The sequence below is a fragment of the Coturnix japonica genome, chromosome 7 (assembly GCF_054131305.1).
Source record: "Coturnix japonica strain WE chromosome 7, WE-NBRP24, whole genome shotgun sequence".
In the NCBI taxonomy this organism is placed as follows: Eukaryota; Metazoa; Chordata; class Aves; order Galliformes; family Phasianidae; genus Coturnix; species Coturnix japonica.
This window is the reverse complement of record NC_140669.1, coordinates 29,566,368-29,590,070: the sequence shown is the minus strand read 5'-3', so window position 1 is coordinate 29,590,070 and position 23,703 is coordinate 29,566,368. Positions and strand designations below refer to the sequence as shown.

At 42.0% G+C, this 23,703-nt stretch overlaps 1 protein-coding gene and 1 long non-coding RNA gene across 2 annotated transcripts in view; one reads left to right on the top strand and one right to left on the bottom strand.

Annotated features, from left to right (window-relative positions):
- Positions 1 to 11,921: 11,921 nt before the first annotated feature.
- STAT4 (signal transducer and activator of transcription 4) overlaps positions 11,922 to 23,703 on the top strand; it is a 35,270-nt gene continuing 23,488 nt past the window's right edge. The window contains exons 1-3 of the mRNA XM_015867640.3: positions 11,922 to 12,073; positions 14,451 to 14,579; positions 16,551 to 16,695. Of these exons, the coding sequence (XP_015723126.1) occupies positions 14,452 to 14,579; positions 16,551 to 16,695 (273 nt within the window). The 5' untranslated portion in view covers positions 11,922 to 12,073; position 14,451. The remainder of the gene's footprint in view (positions 12,074 to 14,450; positions 14,580 to 16,550; positions 16,696 to 23,703) is intronic.
- On the bottom strand, positions 12,166 to 18,069 carry LOC116653659 (uncharacterized). Its single transcript, XR_014948418.1, has 6 exons — positions 17,915 to 18,069; positions 15,363 to 15,422; positions 14,650 to 14,735; positions 14,394 to 14,547; positions 13,233 to 13,389; positions 12,166 to 12,300 (listed from the first exon to the last, which is right to left on the bottom strand). It is a non-coding gene; the product is annotated as an uncharacterized LOC116653659 (long non-coding RNA).

Below are 23,703 nucleotides of genomic sequence, written 5' to 3'. Positions count from 1 at the left end.
TTGAAAATGCAGGTGATATTACAGCTTTACTCTTGATTTCACTTACTGGGGAGCTGGTGTAGGTCAGGTTTCTCTGCACAAAATATAAACCCAGTAAAATACCCTGTTTCTTGATTTCTAGCACGCTGCAACACACAGGGTGGGCTGAACACCTGAATTCTTTCTCTTGCTCTCTGAGCGAGGTAATTTTGCATTCTGAGTTATATCCCAGACCACAGTAAAACATCGTCTTCTAAAATTGAACAAAGAGTCCAATTAAAACAAAAGCGAGGCTTCTAAAAATAGCAGCAGAACAGCAGAGCAGGCACCCCTGGATTGCAAACCTATTTCTTTACTACATCATAAAAGCATTTCCACAGCAACAGCTACCACAACAAGAGCTGCTGACGAATGGAGAGCATGATATTCAATCGCCTTTTCCTGGAAGTAGATGACAGAAAGTCCTTCTTGGTTTTCAAATGGAGTAAGAACCACCTTAAATGCTGAGACCACAGCTAAACAGGTATATGTGACCTTACAGAAATCTCTACACCTAAATGCAGATCACTCACAGACACGGTCGCTTAAGGCAAAGGAGGGCATCCACATGGTACCACCTTTGTGGTACACTGTGTGAGTACTTGTGCAGTTCAGAGGCAAGAAAGAAACCAAGTCCTTTCCAGAATTCCATCAAGTAAGACATGAATGCTGGGCAACAGGGAACAAGTCTCAATTGGGAACACGAGAAACAGTATCTGGGCAGCAGCTTCCAGGTAAGAGCTTCATGGTGGGGAAAAATGTCTGGGCATGGGTCAGCTGAGGCTTTTCAAGGGACATCTCTTTCTGAATCCTGAACAACAAGGGACTTGTCCTTACAGGTGGCACAGCATCAAGGGACAGTAAATCCAGCAGGACCCCTTCAGACACTGAATAGGATTGGAAGCTCACAGCTGTTAAGCCAGGGGAGGAAGATGGGGGGGCAGCCAGAGGGATGCTCAGCCATTGCTGAGCTGGGACACAGTAGCACGGGGCTTAGCAAATTGCTGCCCAAGCCTTTGGGTGAGATGTGGCTGAACAGCTGCAGAACTGCGACACGAGCCGTTGGACACCATGCACCAGCTCAGACACAAAGCACAAGGTCTCCTTTATGGCCAGAAATCACGCCAGCTGCTGGGCAGGGAGAGGTCAGGCCGCAAAGGCAAGGTTAGTTCTGGGATGAAGCTCACCAGTTGCCACAGACATTTAGTTGCTGTCTGCAGGGCTCAGCACCTTGAGCAGACGTGATCCATGTCTATTTGAGCTGGACATTTTAACCTGCTCTGTTTGGGAATATAAAAATGCTAATTCACTTTTAGCCAATTCATTCATCTTCAGCTGGTTTTGTTTAATAGCAAGAAAAATCAGAGGTCCAGCCTAAACTAAAACGAATTCAACCCTTCAAAGTTCCAGCTGCAACTGAAAATCTGTGACTAAATCTAGCTGTACTCATTGCCTTGCTCAATTGCCTGCAAACACTGAAATGGAAGCAGTGCTATCTGCCTGCACAGACCGGGTGACTAAGTGCAGATATTACTTACAGGTGATTTTCTTCTCCTGGTCTTGCAAGTCTTTACCCAGAGCATGAAATACCAAAACCATGATGTATAACACAGCCCTTCCTGTTGAGCTGTGCTCTACCATTCCACAGCAGCGTCCAAGAAGTCCTGTGCCTGTGGTAATGTGGTCTGTGAGAGGAGCCTGTAAGACAAAATTGAATGGAAAGCACTATATTCTTTTTACAATCTATCCATGCATTTTTTAAATTGACTTTCAAAAACACACCAAACACGCCCAGGAGAAATAAACCAACAATGTGAACTGCTGCCTGAAACCACTACACAGATAATAGAGTGCATTTATTGTGGTGGTGATTGAAAAGAAACTTTACATAGCGTATTTATTAAACTCACCACTCCCCCTTTCACAACAGAAAGCTGAATATCACCTAGAGTTATAAATACAGTACTACATGTCTTGGTTTCCCTGAATTTGAAGTCACTACTGAAAAGCTGAGCATTACGCAGGACACATGCCTACAGCAGGGGGCTAACTACTGCTCTCATTTAGATGTATGGCAGATTTGAGACATTATTATCTCAAGGCACAGATTTGTAAGAAGAGACTTGACTGCTAATAGGACTGCTTTCTCATACAAAGGCATGTACATTCAAGCGCAACGTTGAAGGATAATTAAAGTTTTGTTATGCCAGTATATCAGGCTAGATCAATTCTTGTCTGATAGAACAACAAAGATGTGTTCTGGAACTCGGGATGTCCCAAAGCCTGGGAGTTAGGAGCAGAACTGCTTAAATCCATGGCAAGCCTCCAAATCCCACCAACCTTCCTCTTAGTTAACTTCAACCAAAATCTAGAGAGCAACTAAGGCATCCTTTGTAGGCCAGAGAGAAAGCACGATCTGAAAAAAGCCTGAAAAAAATAAGCTTTTCTTTTCTTAGTATTTCCCTCAATTAAAGCATTCTTACGGTAGTAGTTAAGCAATAGAGTGGCAAGTTGTAGCATGTGGTCTGACATGGTATTTTACTACCTCCAAACAAGCAGCAGGGTGAGATATTGGAGACATGAGCCCTGACTGCGTTAGGCTTCCACTGAAACTACACCTACAGTATTTCAGCAGAGCAACAATTCGCACTTGCATCATCTTTTCCTTTACTTAAAAAAAACAACGCAACACAACTCAATCAGTGTTTCCATAAGAAACTCTTTCTCAACTAAAATGATGTACCCAAACAGATTTATGATGCATCCTGTTTGGTCATGAAAATGTTTAATTCCATGTGATGAGTGTACGTGGGTGTCTGTTCGTGACTGTATTCCTATTTTAAATAGATGTATTTAAAAATTGAATATATACATATTATAGATAGGCAAGGTCAACAGGGAGGCAAAGGTAAAAGAGGTTAAAATTTCACAGAAGAGATTAAGAAAGTTAAAAACAAGAAATGAGTTCATTTCAACACTAATCTTAGTAGGATTCCAATCCACTACAGGGAATGACTGGTGTTTAAAGTGCCCCGTATTGTACTCAGTGCCCTTATTTACCTAAGTCATGATGATTTTAATAACGCCGCCTACTTGAAAAGGCGTAGATAAAACAATTCTGGTTACACCATAAGCCTCTCTTAACAAAACCACTGCCTGTGCTGGCACAATAGCATTCTTAGTCAAAACCAACATTTGCAAGACAGATATAACAGATGGGGAAACAGAGGCAAAGAAAGCAAGAAGCTCAGACGGGTTTTGCCACACAGTCTACAGCTGAGCAGCATATCTACTGCTTCAAACAATGATCGGTACTATGTTGGCACCTTTCACTCCCACTTCTCCATTTCTCATGCCCGAAGCAGCATGCCCACTTACCTTGTAGTGATAAGCACTTTGGGTGAGAAGTGCTTGTGATGTTTGGCTAGATGAAGTCCAAGCAGTATTGCCGCACGTACACCCGCTGCAATAATAGTCCAAGTCTGACTATGGGCTGGAGTACGAGAAGGATTTTTTTTTTTTTTTTTAAACTATAATTAGGCTCATTATATACTTATTTGATACCTCTACTTTGCATGAGGATGCACAACCTCACCCACTCTAAAGCATCTGTGTGGTCATTATTCTACTTTTCTCCAGGGCAAGCAAATGTACCTCTTAGAGTTTAAGACAGACAAAAACTTTAAAGGAACCATAATTACTCAAGTCTTTGGATGACAATACCAAAATGCTGAAGCAGATACTAGAATAAATCAAGCGTTTCATTTCAGTGAGGAAACACTGTGAATTTGCAGATCCAGAACCAAGTGGGCTTCTACAGTGTGAATCTTGACATTGCTCCTGGACAACACAAAGTGTCTCCTCCTTACCTTGGTGAACCCAGGCAACACTGTGGTGTCATCTGAAAGCAAATGCCTTCATGCAATTCAAATGTGGCCACCACTGAGTCATCACAAAACTCCCACAACAGTACATAACTTGCTGTCCTTTGAGAACCTCATTAACCTATCAACGTTTGTATCTCAGGCTGATGAGACCAGAGAATTCAGAGACAGTGGCATGCTTTGCTGTCCCTTAGTTATATTCGGCTGAATTTGGTAATTTCCTTCATAGTATTTCCCCAACGAGTGATAACAGATAAGTCACAAAGACCAAAAATTCCCAAATTTAGACCAAATTAGAATAGACTGAGGAAAAAAACATAAAAAAAAAAATGCAGTTCACAATGCAACATGAGGATACTCATTTTCAGCAGAGCAGTAGATGAACTACTTCCTTCCACCTGTAAAACTAGCAGGAGAGTTTGAATTTCCATAAAACATGAGTTGCTCTGTGGTTTTGCTTGGTTGTCATTGGCAGATGCCTCATATCAGGTATGATTCACCCCGGAGGTGCTGCCCCAGCGTTATCAACTTGAGCCATCGCCATCACGTGGCTGGCATAAGGGAGTATAGAACACTGGCTGTCAGAGCCCTCCAGCTGCTTGCTTTCCCCAGAGGGCTCCAAAGCAACAGATCACAAAGAAGGCTCAACAGTCTTCATGAGCATCGTGCCTTTCAGCACAGCTCTGAGCGCTCTGTGCACTCGCAAATAGCCTAACGTTATTTATTTCACAGTAGCAGCAGTTTAAATATATGTGTGGCTTATCAAACAAAGTTAAAAATATATCTACCTCAAAAGATATTAGCATCAGTTTTACTGAGAACCTCTAACAGTTCTCAAGAGTACACAGGAATCAGTGGTTTCTTTCTGGCAGAAGATAACGCTCGTGGTGTTGGTTATCTGCTTCGCTGCAGCAACGAGTAGCACTTCTCAGTCTCTGGGTCACAAGTAGGTCAGGTGCCCTCACACAGCACTGTGCAAAACAACCTGTACACAAAGCCTGATTTTCTGAAAGATATGTGTAAGCATTCGTAACCATGAGAAGAACTCAACAAAGCACTGGGGGGGGGGGAAAGACAAGAATTGAAAGATCTTTGCCAAAACCTTTTGGTTGTGAACGAAAACTACTGTGGCAGCACACGACAATGTGTTTATGATGCACTATTTACTGTTCTCCCAAATGAGTGAGGCAATATTCCTATTTTTTTCCAGACCATGATCAAGATGGCTGAGCCATCAGTCCCTGTAGTAAAAATCCAATAGGCTCAGACTCACACCAGACAGATGCTGCAGATCACACCCTAGAGGAAAAAAGAGGAAAACAGAGATCACAGGTTCCCACTCACGCCAATCACTGTTACTTGTTCAAAGAGGAGCTCTTTATCTCATGCTCAAACTATTGAGAGATGTGAAAACTAAGTACCATTAAATGATTGTAAATGATTAATGAGTCAAGGAACATGAGGATGAAAAAAGTGATTTATAGCTTGTATTTCAAGGGTACTTTGTTTTTTATTAAAGACAAGATCCTAAACGCACTAAAAATAAAGTCTGAATAATTTTAGGAGCCTAGCTAAGAAATACAGACCTCAGAATGCCTGCCCGGTGTTTTAGGCACATAGAACAAGTGGGTGCCTGAGCTATGCATGGCATGGAAGCCATGCCGCCCCAACCCATATCATTCAGCAGCTTGCTGCCCATTTCACCCCTAACACCATTCTGACTCAAGGCTCTCCACTATTTGCCAAGAGCACACTCAGTGTGCTCTAATCCAGAGCACAAGCTCCAACAACACCCAACACGCAGCAGTGGCAGGGAGGAATTCCTGCTGCAGACATCACCTTGCCTAGAAATCTATGTGCCGTCTTGCAAATAAACACATAAATCAGTACTGGAGTACTTACTGTGACACAAAGACTACAGCTTAACTTCCTTACCATGCTGAGAGAATGCAGACATGCAGTCTCTTCTCCTCTCCCAGCAGACTACTGTAATCCTCACACTACAAGCTGCTTCACAGTATTAGAGAAAGCAGAGGAGGAGTACTTGCTCCCACAGCTGAGGCTGTGCTAACTCATCCAGAACAAGAATGAAAGCATGGGCTTGCCCAACATTGTTAATGTCCAACCACAAAGGCCCACATCTATTTCTGGGAAGAAGGAGGCCAGGTTTGGATTCCTTCTCTATGTACATCACGACTGCTTCCTCTGCAGTACAAAGTCCTTGGATCCTGATGACGGACTGCCTGAATAATCAGGTGAATTAGCAGCTCGCTCTCTCCTTAAACCTCATTTGGTTTCTCAAGGATAAATAGAGAATGCCAATCCCTACCCTACAGGAGCACTGTCAACATAACACCTACAAGGAAGATACAAGATGCAACTTTGAATGACTTCAGACTATAGAAAGAATTGAGCTCAAGTTTGGTTCTCCTATGGCTACAGGCTATTTTCTCCTTTAATAACATCTCTCCATGTTATTGAGCAAGCTGGTCTATCAGGAGGCGTCCCTGCCTATAGCAGGGGGATTAGAACTAAATGTCCAATGCGTAGATGACCATTAGGTCCTTTCCAACACAAACCATTCTACGATTCTATAACTGAGCTCTAGAAATCATCTTTTTCTCCCTATGAATACAAGAGAACAATACAAGTTTTGTTCACACTATTAGAACAACTTTCAATGTTAAATTTTCACGTACAGTTTCAGTTCTCGATGTCTTCTTACACTACCAGACATGTTGGTTGTCCTCTAGTGAAAACAAGATCATTTTCATATCCGGTATGAATTAATCACACTGAAAACTGATTCATACTGAACACTGTGAAATAAATTGAAAAAGCCATCTGGAAAATACAGGAAAGATTTTCAATATATATACATATATGGGATCACAACGCTCATCCATCTCCCTCCAGCTTCCCCTCTACCACAGGAAGGGCACTAAGTGAGGGACATAACAGATTGCAACTAACCTTTCCATGACAAGGGCCTGTACAAGCAGTGTGCCAAGGGACTGAGGTTCAGGAACAAAACAGGTCTATAAAAGAAAGATTGAGCCCCAGCTACTTCTTACAGAAAACTTGAAAGGAATACAAGGATCAAAGCAGACACTGTTTTCAGACAGCTTAGAAAGAAGACAATAAGTCCATAACAGGCGCGTGATTGCCATCCTTCTTGTGATATCTAAAGATACAATTAAGGTCAACTGTACATCTGCTTTCAATTTGTTTAGTTGGTGCTGTATTTTTTTTCTCATAGCCCAGCCAAGGAAAAAAAAAAAAAGAAAAGAAAAGAAAAATTCTGAAGGAGTGTGTTTTCTTCTATAAACAGCACAAATAGATGAGCAGTTTCAGGGAGTAGCATAAATCAAGAGGTTATTTTACTGCCACCAGAGTTAAAACCTTCAATTTTAATATGGAATATTTTAAGCATTATCAAGTAGAGATGATCAAACTTTGATTTAATTGCTGCCTTTGTGAAAAGACTTGATTAAATTAATTAACCGAGTTATCTTTCAAAGTATGATCCATTTCTAATTCTGAAACTATCGATCTTTTTATTTCAAGCCATTGTTCAGCATCAAATTGCTTTCAGCAATCAGCATATACGAGCAAGTTTAATAAAGCTCAATGACTCCTCTAAGGTCCTAAGAGACTGCAAAGCAAACACATTCGTAGGTATCCTCAGAAATAACCATTATGCATAGTCATCCCGACCCCACATATGGAAGGCAGTAAGAATTCAAGTAACTAGTGACAGTGCGAGTCCCAAGTGACGTTTACTATGAGACATTCTGCTCTCTGTTATCCGGTCTATACTGACTTTCATACTAATCAAGTCGCAGCACCAAGAGGTTCCTCTTTTTGCCCTCCAGGTTAAGCTCCATGGAAATACACGCGCAGAAACACTACCACCCAAATCGCATTGGTTTTGTATTTATTTCTCACACTATGCTTGGGAGAACAGCAATCAGAAAGCTCACTATTTCCATGCAAACAAAAGGGGTCATTACCAATGATCGAGAAGGCTTGTATCAAATAAGATAAATGCTTCCTGAGAGCCCACAGTCTGCACAAAGACGAAAAGTCTTCTCAAAAAGAGCTGTTAGATTTCTACCAAACCTACATAACTCAAAACACAACAGGAAGCCTGACTACAAATTAATTCAGGAAAAGCAGAAGTTGAATGTGCATGAGACTGTTTAGGAGGTGGAAGAGTTAAAGGCTTCATGCATATCAAAGTATGAAAATGGCTGTAAAAACACTTAATATAAGGGGGATGTTAAGCAAAGAAGATTCATAACGATATGAACATAACAATAACATAACATACGCAATTTTTCATTATCAAGAGAAGGTTTCATTTGCACTATAAGACAATACAAGACCCCAAGAGTTGATTCCTTTCCCCTTGCTCTTCTAAACTACCTTGCCTGCCATCACTTCTTTCCAGCCTTTCTCTAAACAACAGCAGGCTGTAATCCAGGTGGAATGAAGGCCTTATGGATCATTTTTCATCAACATGATGATTCGGGTGGTTACTGCAGGACCCCAAGTAGCATGTGCCTCAAACCGTGTGAGAGAGATGTGCTAGAGAGATCCACGTGATGTTGTAATGATTTTCTTTTCTAGCTGGTATCAACACATATTTGAGTGAGGTATCTATACATACTCCAAACAGATTTATACACTTGCATATACAGCTTACTTACTACTGGAAGGAGGAAAACAGTTTTTCAGCAATTGAGAACAACTCAATAGACAAACAAAAACACTTATTTCTGAGCATAACAATCAGTCTTTCAGCTACACGCAAACACAGAGCCAAGAGATCCTTCTAGCACTCACAAACAGCTTGTTAGAACGTGCAGCTTCAGGACAACATCACTGTTCCTGTCTTTTTCTCCAAATAGAGGACAGTAGTGGATGTGACCTGCACGCACGACTGCTGATTTATGCTGTGCTGACTCGGAGGAACTACACTGCCAGCAAGACAATTTCTCATGATTACAGTGTTTACAAGTCTCACTGAGTCCAGAAGTCCATGTTTTGAATACAAGAGGAAAAGCTATGAACAGCTCAGACAAGACACAGCGCATGCACAGCACGTTAAGCTAAATGTCTCCCTTATGTAAAAAATAGATGAGACATACTCTAATTAAAGGTTAGTCAGGGAGTATAATGACCAGAGGCCAAATACAAGAGATGATAATCTTGATTACAGGTTGGTCACACTGATCAAAGTAATAAATTGGCTCTGTATTCCTAGAAACAACTTTGTGAACTTCTGATTCGAAGATTACTGTGTCCAGACTCCTTCTCCATTATTTGAGACTTTTTCTTCCCTTTAAGTAGCCCACACAATTTGGCCATCTGATTCTTATTAACTCTTCAGCAGTTCTCCTGACATCTCCAAGCACTGTCACATCCTCCACAGCATGCAAACATACTCTACTGACCCTTCTTCCCAGAGCATTGAGCTCCAGCACAGCCACGGCTCAGCAATCTCTGCCTGGGTTCCTGCTCCTCCTCCCACATCTCTCAAGAAGCATTTCAGCTCCCTGCAAAAGCCCTGAAGCTGCCTTTTTATTCCTCTACTGCAGACAAAGTGCACTTCCCTCCACCACCTCCAGCAAGTTCTGTGAGGCCTCAGACATCCCCCCACCTCTCTACAGCATCCAGACACTGAGAGAACCTCCTGCCTCAAAGGCAGTCTGTGCCATGGTCTGCACAGCTGCTCCCACCCTGGTCATCAGCTGCAGTTCCTGCAGCAGGAGACAGCAGCAACCATCTGTTTGGGCACAGAGTTCTGACCCTCAGGTAAGGAACTGCCTTCAGTTAACCTGGGGAATACCCGGAGTTCCTTCCTCTTGAAGCAACCCTGAATAGATATTGAAAGAACATCACCTTAACAACGGCCACTCCCACTCAGACCTTGTTTTAAAGATTAGGAGAGAGAGTAAGCAAAAAGCATCCCTGCTATTACGCTATTCTACTGGGATGGTGTGACCCACCCATCCTCTTATCATTATGGATATCAGATGTGGAAGGATGCTTAGAGAATGAGTACTTAATCTAAAAGAAAAGACAGGTAGTTATCAATATTTATTCAGAAGCTAAAGTGCAGTGCAAGAGTTCCCCCTACTGACAGCATGAAATTAAATTGCTAATAAATGTTATTTATTGGGTGGTCTTCAGACTGCTAATTCTGTGTCCCAGTGCAAGCTGGTACACAGCAAACCACCTGAAAATCAGCTGCTTTGGAAATGGAACTAGTGGGATACTTGCCAGCAGGAAAAATATAACATAAAACATGGGTGCATTGCGGCTGTATCTCCTCCTTTGAGTGCCAGAGGCTGAAGGACACACAGCAGAGGCCTGAGCGGGCTCTTGCCAAAATTTATCTGAGTTTGGTTCCTGACCTCTGCAGACAAAGTGGGAGCCTGACTTCAAACTCACCCCCCAGCTCCTGACAAAGGGCAGTGAAAACATTCTTCCTGCTTTAGTATCTCCTCTTTGAGCCAGCGACTGCCAAGTCAAATCAGAACCTAAAACAACCACTCACAGGAGCCAAAATGCAGTTGGGTACGACATGTGCATCTGGTCATTGGTGGCAGCAGCTGCTGGCTCTGCAACCATAGCTTCCACTTCTGCTTTGGAAAGCTAACGTGACTTTATATACCAGTTATTTTACAAGAACAAAAGGCTGAAGAAAATCTCCTCCAGGACACTGCAGCCTGACCTCACTTGTGAAACATAAGGAGCAAATAAACAGCAGTGCAGCATAAAAGAATAACAGACAAATACAGAGGCCACCGAAGCATGCACAAGACCACTTGATTCAATAAGCAGGGATTTTGCAAAGATCAGTCATGATTCTGGCTCTCAGATTACAAATGCACCTGAAAAAAAAAAAATGTTCAGTGCTATAGAAGTCAATGCCACATCTCATTTCAAGCATACAGACAGTGAAGGTGACATCTACCAGCAGATCCAGAAGTTACCTATGTATCAGAGATTCTCTCATCACTTCCAATTCCCTCTCCATGCCACCTGGAAAATATAATTACACATCACTAGTGACAAGCACCTTCCTTTTTACCACACTCCTGCACCTGGCTCTCTCACTTCAGCAAGGCTTCCTGCTGCTCCCAGCACAGAAAGCAGAACCACTCTGTCAGCTCACAGGCGAGCACACCTTCCATTTGCTGCTCCTACAGCCCAGCACAGAGAAGACCTGCTTATGGCTGAGGTTTCTGGTAACACACAATAGAACCCACAAAATCTTGATTGCTCAAAAGAATCCCCTTCAGCATGGGTTGCAGCTATTTGGTCTGCTGCTAGAGCCTTGATGCCACCATTCAAGCTCTGCCCCATGAGGTCAGGTGGATTTGAAAGCATCATAATGAAGCACTTTCCATGTACTTAGGTTTTAGCAGCATTGCACCCAATGCTATGCTGATCCTTTTTCAATAAACTAACTTATTTTGGGGGAAAAAATAGTTGGAGCGTGCCCACCATCATCACCTTTATAATGATAGGGAAGATGTCAGGCTGCTAACACTTTGGGGCAGGGACTGAGCCTTTTATCTCAGATAGGAGCTCCTGCATCTCAGGCTCTGCCTGAAACAAAGCACCCGTAACTGCTGCAGGAAGTCACAGTATGCGGTGTGGTTACGTTCTGCTGCTGAGCTGCTCTTGGGACAGCCCCGAGCCCTTCCACTAGTGTGGGTCACAAAAGGCAGCGGGCACAGTCCACATGTAGGGTTCACTGTGCCTGCCTGGAAAGGGGGTGAAGACTGGCTCCCTGAGAGCCCTTTGCAAAGGCCAGGGTGCCACATTACGAACTGAAGAACTGACTGATGTTTTGGGGTGTTTTTTGATAAACATCTTCCTTCTGGCCATTTCCGAACCAAGAGCCAACATTTCACCTTTCTCTGCTGTCTGCTCCAGAAACGCCTCATAGAAGAGCAATAAGGCAACCACAGAGGGCTGCGCTTCTCGTGATGTTTTTAAACTGTGACACGGCCCCATTCCACTCCCCGGGGCGGTGAGGGCACAGCTGACGCACAGGAAAAGCTGCCGGGACAGAGCTGGGGCAGCATAAAACGTAGGGCAAGAGGCAGCCGCACCTGGGGACACCGCCAGCAGCTCAGGGACCGCTCATACAGGTAAGTCAGGGGAGTTCTTTCTGTCTGTCTATCTGTCCATCCATCTGGAGCTTTCAGGGTATCATGGGGGGGAAGGAAGGGGGGTAACTTACCTGGATTTGGGGGTCTCATGGTCCTGGGGCTCCCCACTGCCCCTGCACCACTGGGCCACTCCATCAGGGGAGTCAGGTGAGATTTATCTAGCAGGGGGACCATACGGAATGTCGTGGTGGTGGCACAGGTCGTAACTGCAGACAGAACCAAAAGTATCTGAATGAGCACCTCACGACATAGAAAGTGAGGCAGTTGCACTGTTACTATTTCATTTGCAGTTGCTTGATGCTAATTTTTAAATACGGTAAATTTCTGCTACAACCTTTCATGGTAGATTCAATATAAACTACAGGTGTCCTGAGCTTTTAAACTCCCAGCACAACTCACAGGAAAAGGAAAACCTGAAGCAGGACATTCAGTATCAAATGTGCTCCCAGAACCCTGGGTACAGACCAGGCCCATCCTTTGCAAGGTCTGTGGCACACTAGCACCCCAGAACATCACCTAGAAGTCCAACAAGGGTGCAGCATCATCTTGGTTTTATTTATTTATATAAAAACACAAAGTTCTTAATACTTGTAGCGTATCACAACCACCACAGTTTGCCAGAAGCTGCAATAAAATCTCTCAATGAAAGCAAGCAGGCTTACAAATCTTATTTTCCCAACATGAGGTGTTATTACATTATGATTTGGTTTGTGCTGGTAACTCAAGAAATAAGGCCTGAGCTTCTTTGTAATTACCTGTGCAACAGCAGAGATAGGAAAATGTTCCTATATATTGCTCCAAAAATATATATTCTCTCCTTTGAAATCTTGACATTATGAAACTACAATTCAGAGGTGGAAATGAAAAAGCTTTTTATAAAAAGGTCAGCTTTTTATAAAGATGCCGATTTTGATGAAACCCCATATTTTTAATTTGCAGGGAAAATTCCTATCAAAAACGTCCAAAAACACCACGTTGCCCCAACTGCAGTGCAATCTTTAATGCACAGCATTGTACTGTACATAGTTTCCTAGTGTGAACCAAGGCAATGAGGGGCAGACAACCCTTAGTAAAGGACCAGGCCGTGGGCAGAGCTCACAGGAGGACCAAGGTGGGAGGCCCCAGGGTGTATCCTTACCTGTTTCCAAAGCTATTGCTGACTTTTTCTGCAGATGACACAGCTAGAACCACAACCCAGCATTGCCTTGAGGCAGTGTTTATCTCTCAGTGCAGTACAAAAGTACATGGGTTTATCTCAGTGCATCCTCCAGTGCGATATAGGAGATCTGATAGTGCTGCAACGATGTGGAAGGGTAGGTAAGAGCAGTGACACAACCCGATGGGACACTTCAGAGTAGCCTTCAGGCTTCATTAGTGTACAGTGGGGCTAAAGCAGCAAATCAATTTCTGCTTTCTTGTTGGAGCTTATTCTCTTTCTGCTTTTGAATATGCTTTCCTGTGTCAGAAAAACCAAACACCACAATGAAAATGTTCTCACCAGTCAGATTAATGATGATGCAACACCTTGGCATACAGATGTCAGAAATATCATCTCTGCCCAAGTAGAAGAATCACTGTGGTGTCTGCTTTGAGAGGCTGCTCACCCAAAGTAATCCCTTCAGTCCATGGGAAGCAGTGGCTATTTAAAGACAACTCAACCCACCTAAAATCTGTAACTCTCATTAGAGAAGTTAACTGGGGTCGATAGCCCAGCTAGGAATTTCAGAGCCCACAACTGGGTGACCCCATAATTTCTCATCTTTGAGTTTTCATATGTCTATACCCTTCCCAAGTTGGACTTTTTCTTTTTTTAACACCAAATCACATAATTCTATGTCAAGTAAAAATGGGGAAGATACGCTAGACCAATATTTTGCATTCTGAAGTAAGCAGTCCTCTCCAAATAGAAAACATAGGGCTCTAGCAACAGCACAACAACATAAAACGGTGTGAATTCATTGTTGTAAGCAAATCCTTTGCTTTTATTATGATTTCATAGGAACATTTTAGCCTGGATTTGAAGCACACAAACCTGAACTACTTCCCTAGGAAGAGATGCTGTACAAACCTCCCCCCTTCGTTGTCATCAAAATATACGCACTAGGGAAGAAAGCTGGCAGAGGTGTAAGAGCTAAAACATCTATTGGCCTTGCTTGCTTTTCACCCTCTTCCCTTTAACTGACTGACTTCAGCTAGGTTTTAGTTTTAAAGCTTCAGTTTTAAAGACAGAAAATAATCAGGAATATTAAACTACATATTAAAAAAAAAAAGTACTGTGATGAAAATTAATGTTTTGTACCCTTTGTATTGCTGATACGTTGCTATTTTCAAACAAGTTTAATCATTTCTTTTGCAGCATGTCCCAGTGGAGTCAAGTTCAACAACTGGAAATAAAGTTTTTGGAGCAGGTCGACCAGTTCTATGATGATAACTTCCCCATGGAAATTCGGCATCTGCTGGCACAATGGATAGAAAGCCAGGATTGGTAAGGAATACATTTGTTCCCTCTCTTTAAATTTCCATCATGAGCAGCTTTCAGATGTTAGGGTACTCACTGTTTGAACTGTGCAGGCATCTACATTCCAAGAATAGTATCCTGCTTTTTATGGATTCAGCTTGTTGAGTTAGAACTACACTTCATCTATTTAAGAGATTCGGTGTCAGTAAAGTCCTGTTAAAGCTGCAACATTATTTTCCACTTATTAAGTAATAATTTCCATTGAACACATTTTATATACAAAGGTCATGCTTACATCTAAATACAGAATCAAATTAATTACTGTGCTTTTTTCTAATAAACTACCATATAACGTGAAATTTAAGGCAGTATTGATGAAAATAAGATCTGGGTGCAGTTGGGTGGAGTCCCTTGCATGTTTTGAAATGATTCTAATGAAAAACATCATATTTAAAGGTAAACATAAATAGATAATCAATATATAGCTTTTCCAGCTTGGATGCTTTTTCTTAGAGTGCAGATCACTTTTCCTTTTAACTTGAAATTTAAAGAACATTTAAAGGGGAGTGAGTTCTTATTTTAGCTTAATCCTAAGCAGAAGGCAATAAAAATGATCTAAGAACAGAAAGATGTTGTACTGAAGGACATGGCGTAGTAGGAAATATTGGTGATAAGCGGATGGTTGGACAGGATGATCTCAGAGGTCTTTTCCAACCTTGGTAGTTCTATGACTACAAACATAAGGGCACTAGATGTTTCACAGAAGAACACAACCCAAGTCAGTTTTCAATGGAAACATTATTCCTTTACCTCCAGTAGCACACAATTATTCCTCTTGTCCAAATCACACTTCAAGCTGGATATAGAGTTCTGGGGGACAAAACAGCAATTTGCAGTTACCGTCTTCTAGAAGTTAAATTTATATCATACTCATTCAATAGCTATCTCAAGAAAATTCAGGACTAAATACCAAGAAACTTTCATACTAAAAGCAGCAGGAAGAGACGTCTGAATTTGGGAAGATAAATCCACAGGTCTATTGGAGAAACATAGTCAAAAAGATTTGCTAATTAATACAATAATTTTCCTCAAAGGTTATAGCATGCGGTGGGGCTGTGGGAATCATTAGAAACTCCTTTTTGACAGATTTAGCAGGCAAATATCAAACAGGTACCTGCCACTGGGGGAACAAAGAGGGAGTAACCTTAGGACAAGGAGGCCATCCACTGCAGACAACCTTTCTCTATCCTACTCACTAAAGCTACTGTTCATGTAACAAGCTGTTCCATAAATAGCAGAACTAGTAAAGCCTGTTTCCATGCATTTGCATCCTTTGTCCCCTACATACCCTTCATCAGTAGCTTCAGAGTCTTCCCATATCCCCAAATAGTTTGGCTGGGCAAAGGCTCATCTGGTGCCTGGTGTGAAGATATATATCTGCTGACTGGCCATCTGGCTGTTGCCTCCTGAAGCAAGTTATTACTGCCATTTTCCTCAGTGGAGGCACTAATTTGGATTCCTCTCCTCCACCAACCTGCCAGTTTTCTGGGAAATTTGTACAGATACGGTATTTTTTGGACTTTGAGCCCACTGTCAACTTAGGCTGAAAATGGGCAGCAACTTGAGAAATTATGTCTATATGACTGACAGAGGGAGACAGACTCTGGCTCACACTGTGCATAAGTCTTGCTTCCATCAGCAAGTGGGCTAAAAATGTTTAAATATTCACTGAAACCAGGACTGGAAACCTCTGATGGTCTCTCCTCTGGATGAGTCCACAGCCTGAGCTTAGAACATCCTCTTACTGTCATTACAGACTTGCAGCTAGGTGAATTCAGGGATCATAAAACCAATTATTTACATAGCTCTACATGATACATTTAAATGGAGCTTTTTACTGCTTTTATTTCTCTATGAATTATAAATTTATGTACAGTTTAGTTTGTCGCTTGTTATGACATCTTAAAAACATGCGTTTCTCATTCATCTGCTCTCTAGGGAGGCTGCATCCAACAATGAAGCAATGGCAACCATCCTTTTACAGAACCTGCTAATCCAGGTGGATGACCAGCTAGACAAGGTTTCACAAGAGAAGAACCTTCTCTTGATTCACAACCTGAAAAGAACCAGAAAGCTGCTTCAGGTATGTTTTTACTCCACATAACCAATTGCATGCTCTGCCTGGCTTCTAAGAGCAATGCCTGCCTCTGCTATCACAGCTTGTTCCTTTGCACTACTCAGATCTTCCCTATAGAATCCAGCTATGAGAAGAGCAAGCCTCCAATAAAAGGCTGTCAGTCATCGTGTGGAAAAGCAACTCATATTCTTAATGCACGCCACTTAGATGCAACAATGCTGTGACCTCTTGGCTCAGCACATACCCCAGTCTCACTCAGCTCTTAAAAACAGGTCGATACGGTGCTTATAGACGTTAATGTTCGCTACAAGTGTGATTACCAACTCTCCAGACACACGTGGATGTTTAAATATGATTAGCTGTGACAGCCTTTGGGGAAACAACACTTATTTGGTGCTTAGAAAACAGCACCCTAAAAAAGGAACAGCACCGGCTGTTTTGTTCTTAGCTGTGATTACTTGTTACAAATTGCTTAAAGGATTTTCCTTTAGGCTTCTGCAAAGTGGTATTTATGTTGATTGGTTGAACGTTCCTCTAGTAATTGTTTATTTAAGGCAAGAATTCGCAGAGTTCCACTTCATTAGTCACCTACTTCCTGACAGTTATTTGTCTTCTGCATAAAACAGATACACATCTGAGTTGAACAAAAGTTTGGGGATTTTTCTCTCCTTTGATGGTGTTTTCCATAAGTACTTCAGTGAAAACTGTATCGTTTACAAAATGTTTTTTGTATTTTATGTGAATTAATTGGTCTGGAAAATCTTCATACTACCGTGTCAATTATTTTCGTATCTCTGTGCCTGCGTGTCTTTCTGTTCTGTATTTCTAATGGTGGCCTCTTAAAAAAGCAACACCTCTATTGCTTCCAGCATTATGCAAGCAGTTTAATGCAACTTGAAACGAAAGCTCTTTTTTTGTTGCTGTTTTGGTTTGTTTCTTTTATGGTTTGTGTAGCAGCATTGACTCTCATTTCAGCACGGCTCAAACAATTTAACTGCTTGTGGAATGAACAGCTGAAAGGTTACTGCTATGACCTCCTTCAAGATCACTTGGACACTTGGTCACAGTAGTTCGAGCCAGAGCTCCATCACCTTAGGTGTTCTCTCCAGAAGCATATGTGTAGAAGGAGCATAGAAAAAAAAAAGCAGTTGTATTCCTGGCTTAACAAGTTGTACATTTCTGATTCTGCCATCACAACATACGAGGATTAGTATTATGTACTTACAGGCTCTACCAAGGTAAAGACTCACTCTGCTCCTTCTTTTCCTCACGCCATTCATTTCATTCTAAACTTCAGCTGGCCACTCATTGTCTGCTGTGAAATCCAGGGCACTGAGATGAAGCGTGAGCCTTGAGTGCGCACACGAGTTTACCTAGCAGCTGGTGTGAACATGGACAGAGTGAAAATAGAGTCTTGCAGGCCTTGACTTAGCAAGCTTCCTAAAGCAAGGAACTCTTTGTTCTGAAAGGTCTGCAGGTTGGCAATCTAACCAACACAAAACTCCCAAAGGGACATTATAGCTGTTGGATCTGCGCTGCTTATTAACAAGAACTTCTATCTTGGAGTTAGCGATTAAGTAATTCCAGCCAAGCAAAAAACACAAAAGCTCTATTAGTAGTATTAGTAATAAGTTGATCTTTCTCTGTTATATCAAGACAACATTAACATCTATTCAGCTAAAAAGCCACTCAATCAGTTTCAAAACACACATACAAACCACCAGACACCGAACAGCACACTTTCACTATTAAGCTTTTCCTGCTTTCTTATAACCTTTAACTCAATTATTCACAGCCTTATTATTATTTCCAACAGAACTTCTGTACATTGGAGTAGAGCAAGGCTCTTAGAAAATCTGTAACACATGTATGCAGTACTGCTGTTTCAAACATGACGTTCCAGTTTCTGGAACACAAATGATAACTGCTTCCTCAACCCAAGTAAGCAATGTGTGTTCTTGGAAGGTGCACCTGATATTTTTCAGTTTATCTGAGAAGTTTGGAGAGCCCAATACTTACTTCCAATCAAAGCTGACACACTTGCAGATACCGAATCTCACAGTTTAAGCTGGTTTGTGACTGCTTCATGAGACAATCCATAAAAGGTGACCAAAGGATACAGTGCACTGCCATAAACCTTTTTGTCCTGAAATGCTAGAGAAAGAGCACACCATAAAACTAGAGACCGTTCACTAACTTGGACTGGCTTCCTACACAGACAGAGGAAAATACATTTCTGGTGACTCTATAAACAGTTTTGGTTTGATTTCCTCTGAAAGTTAGTTACACCACAATCCCACCTTTCTGTTTGTTCTCTAGAACAAGCACTTCTCTGAAATTTCACAGTTCACTTCTCTTCCTTCCCCTCTCCATACCACACACAGACACTTGTAGACACACAAAGATGTTCAACCTCAATACGTGACCTGAACGTAATGTTTGTTTATTATTTTGAGCCAATTATATATGGCTTGTCAAGCTAAATAATGCTGGAAACCAGCATGCAGAATACAAAGCTGAGCTGTGGCATAGGTCCCTAAATACTACAACAATAAAATAATTATAAATACAGAGTATTCATAGCACAGTCTGCAAATCTGGACAAAAGACAAAGTGTGGGACTACTACTTAATTAGTAATATAATTAAGTCATTTGTGAAGGCCAGCCTTAGAAGAGGAAGCAATAGCCTCTTTACAAATGGCTTGTGCGGCTGCTTTCCAGGCAGAACGGATTTATTGGGCTCAAGATTCCTGGTGCTGTTAGGCTCACTAGTTCCCGATAGCACAGCCCAGCACTCTCCATTTGAGAGCTTCTGCTCAGATTGCTTTTAATTATCCAGAAAAGGCAAAGTTCTGAGCTTCACCTGAAATGTCTGTATGCAAACATGTTAGTTATTCCATGGGATTAAGGAAGGAAAGTAGGGGAACAAGCAAAACGCAAGACCTTGCCTGACTTTTATTTGCAATATAATGCTTCGATGAATCTCAGGAGTCGAGAAGCTCAAAGACCAGAACCGTTAGTGTAAAGACAGCAAAGCACCCTTGTTTTTAGGTCACAGAGACCACCCCTATTCTCCTACATAACAGAAATAGTATCGGGGCATGGCATTCCTGCTCAGGCTGATGAAAGATCCAGAAATATCTTGATGCAAAAAGAAATGTTGACCAGGAAACGTACAAACTGAAATAGTTTTAAGTACTTGAAAGCAACTCAGCTAAGCTGTGAACTCTCAGTGATTTGCTTCTCTATTCATTCCTTGCTCTTTCGAGAAGTTACTTCTTGACATCTAACTGGTATAAATGCACGTATTATATTAAAAAGGAGCAGTGCTTTAGGTTAAAATCCCTTGTATTCTTATATTGCTATTACTCCTCTAGCCAGTAAATTGGATTCATTTTTGCAGCAGATTGGCCTTTTGTTGCGATGCTTTTCAGAGATAATAGCCAAGCACAGCTACTTGCTAAGGTTCAATCCTATGTCCCTCCTCCCACATAAGTCCTGCTCCTGTGAGCAGCAGCTCTATAGAGGGATGAGGAGGGAATACGTTTGGAGAGAGAAAGCTCTGACTACAATTCTTTCTCCTGTTTAAAGCCTAGATGGAGAAAAGCAAAGCAGATTAGTCACAAGGACACGGTTTGTGCTGTTGCTATGACAGCAGAACGTAAAGGGCAGATGTTAAGCTCAGAAGAGCTGCCTATCACTTCTAGGAACCAAATTTCAAATGTAACAGTCTGCAAAACCTTAGCCCATGAACAATTGCATCCTGGCTTCCTGAAGAATTTCTTGTAAATACCTGTGCCTGTCCCTGTAGCAAACTCCTCCAAAACATGCAAACACAGTGCACAATAGAGACTAGCAAAATTACTTGTTTAGGACAGAAGCCGCCCACGTTCCTCGCTCACAGGCTTAAATCCTTAACTGCTAAGAGCAGCATAGCTGCCGGGATTCTACAAAGCTGTCAGTAGACTGACAAACTAAGACAGTCATGAATTTGCTCATGCCCCACCAGCCCAAGTACGAACAGTCTCTAAGTTATCAAGGGATTTTTCACCTTAGATATCCTTACGTCTTTGTTTCTTACCTTACCAGAGCTGCAAATTCAGCTTGGCTGCCTGAGCCATGCTTGAGCTACCAGGAACTTGACAGCAGCATGCCCAGGTGGCCAAGGGGCATCCTGGCTTGTACAAGTAGTGCAGCCAGTAGGAAAAGGAATATGATCATCCCCCCCGTACTCAGCTCTGGTAAGGCAGCAACTCAAGTTCTTGGCTTGGTTTCAGGCCCCTCAATACGATAAAGACACGGAGGCCCCAGAATGCATTCAGAGAAGGGCAAGGAAGTTGGCGAGAAGTCCAGAGCACAAGCATTTATGAAGAGCAGCTGAGGGAGCTGGCATTGTTCAGTCTGTAGAAAACAAGGCTCACGGGAGACCTTACTGCTCTCTACAGCTGCCTGAAAGGAGATTGTGGTGAGCTGGGGGTCAGCCTCTTTGACGTAACAGCAGCAGGATGAGAGGGAATAACCTCAAACTATGTTAGGGGAGGTTCAGATCAGGTTTTAGGAAGAACTTGTCAGTAAGAGTGGTCAGGCACAGTAACAGCCTGCCCAGAGAGGCAGTGGATGAACCATAACTGGAGGTTTTCAATAACTGTGTACATGTGGCACAGAGAGACATGCTTCAGTAGCCATTGTGGTGACGGGATGATGGTTGGTTTGGATTATCATAGTGGTCTTCTCCAATCTTAATGATTCTGTTATTCAGACACAGAGATGGGCTGCACATGGCAATGGGCCTATGACAACCACACCAACAAAAAGCAGGAATTCCCAGAATCATCCCACTCATAATCACGACTCATATTTATGCTCTGGTCTCAAGATAACTCTTGAAAGCAATCCTTTCTCATTAACAGCAACATGCATCTGCGTCACAATACTGTTTATGATATTCAGGGGAAAAACAGATTATATAAATCCCTTATAAAAGTGAAATAACTGATTTCAGGGACAGGAAGAATGGCTACTTCTCCCATTTAACCATTGAAGCCTGAGTTAATGAGGCTATGTTGTGCTCTAGGGAACATTCCACCAATAAAATATGTACATCCATGACATTTATTTAACAGCCACAGCTGAGTCTCAGGAGTCTGTGATCTGCACACACTCACCAGCCCTGCCAGAGACTGAGATAAGGGGAAGGCACACAGAGGGGAGCCTGCCTGGGTAACCACAACTGCGTGCACACCTTCAGCAGCCTGGGGAATCCATGCAGAGAGAGAGGTCAAGGATTCACCAGATCTGCTGATTTATGTCAACACACTGCACTAAAATGAACTGTTAGAACAAGGTTTATGCTGTGGAGCTAGGAAATAATGGTTTAGTAATACTTCTTCCATCTACACAGCACTGTGTTATCATGAAATTACCTGCAACAGCATCTTAATCTACCTTTTTCTATTTCACTTATCCAAACTGTGTTAAACTTATGGCATTTCATTCTATATAGAATTCACCATACTTGGGTCAAGTAGCACAAACAGCATCTTGCTTTCCATGTGGTTACAACAGCGATGCAGTAGCGTGCTCCTACTTCTGCTTCAGTTTCTCCGTCACACTGCACAGCTTGTTTCCATCTGTAATGAGAACCAAACCCATCTGAGCTTCTCCAGACACAACTGAAATGAATGTACAAAGGTGTTTATTTTAGTTCAGGTGACTGTTACTGCATGTTTCTGTACCAGAAAGGAGAAGGACGATGGATCCTAACATTATTTATTTGGGATCAAAGAAAACTGAGCCAAACAATAACATAATATAAAGCATTAGATCTGAGATAGGATATTGCAACTGGTACTTAACAAATACTTCTAGTAAGAGCCATACTGAAAAGCAGTTGCAAAAAATGGAAACATAGTCATTGATGTTTATGTTGCAGTTTCCTGTTAAAGCTAAAAATGAAGCGAGAATGGAACACAGAGAAAGTTTTCAATACACCACAGAAAACCAACAACACAAAAACAACCCAACATGTAAAATGTTATTTATATACATTTAGTGCTAATGCAACCAGATACATCATCAAAGCAACGTATTTTATCCCACACCATCCAAACTGGCTATTCATATTAGCATCTTGCTGTCAGCATTTTCAAGCTTAATCATGAAAGCTGATTACAAAATAATTTGGTGTGCAAGCGAGGAACCTCAGACACACTCTGCAGACTGAATGCTAACCAGCCAACCCTCTGCCATCAATGACTGCAAGCTAGCTGCTGCATGGCAGCTAACGAGGTTTTTTTAACAAAGGATTCCAATGCACGGCTGCAAAAAGATCCTTCCTAGATGTAAAATGTTTTTGAGCTACAAGTCATTATTATAAGAATGCAGCTGAAACAACTTATAGACATTGCAGTTTGTTTTCGTGGAATGAACCAAAGGTAACTTATGCACAGATGTTCAAAAATCAAGAACATAAAGTGCTTTGCAATCCTTGCTCATTCTAAGGGCCCAGCTGCAGAGAGACCTGCCTGGGAGGGTAGCTAACAGGCCTCAAGACTTTGAGCCTAAATGACAGAGGAAGGAAACAAAAATGAGATGTCCTCTACTATTTGCCCTCTTTTGCAGGGTACGTTCTGTGTTTATTTTGAAATACATTTCTTTTGATTAAGAAGCATTACTGCATTATTCATTCAGTGGGGCAGCACGGTCGCACTGTGTGATGATGAGATCCACAATGATGTATTCTCTGCAGCTGTATCTCACCCACTACCAGCTGACAAGCCCGCTGCTCCTACTGACCATCCCTTTGCTTCTTTTGGTTTGCTCTGAGAGGAACTCAGTGGAGTTTAAGAGCAAACCAGAGTATGGAACAAAAGACCTCTGCCTTCACAGCTTATCCCAGCTCTGCTTTGATGGCAGGTGCTCCCAAGAATGTTTACATTCTTCTTGAAGCTTTGTTACTATACTATATGAGAAAAGCAGAAATGGAGCACTGCAGGGTTGTGTTTTAAGGCTTC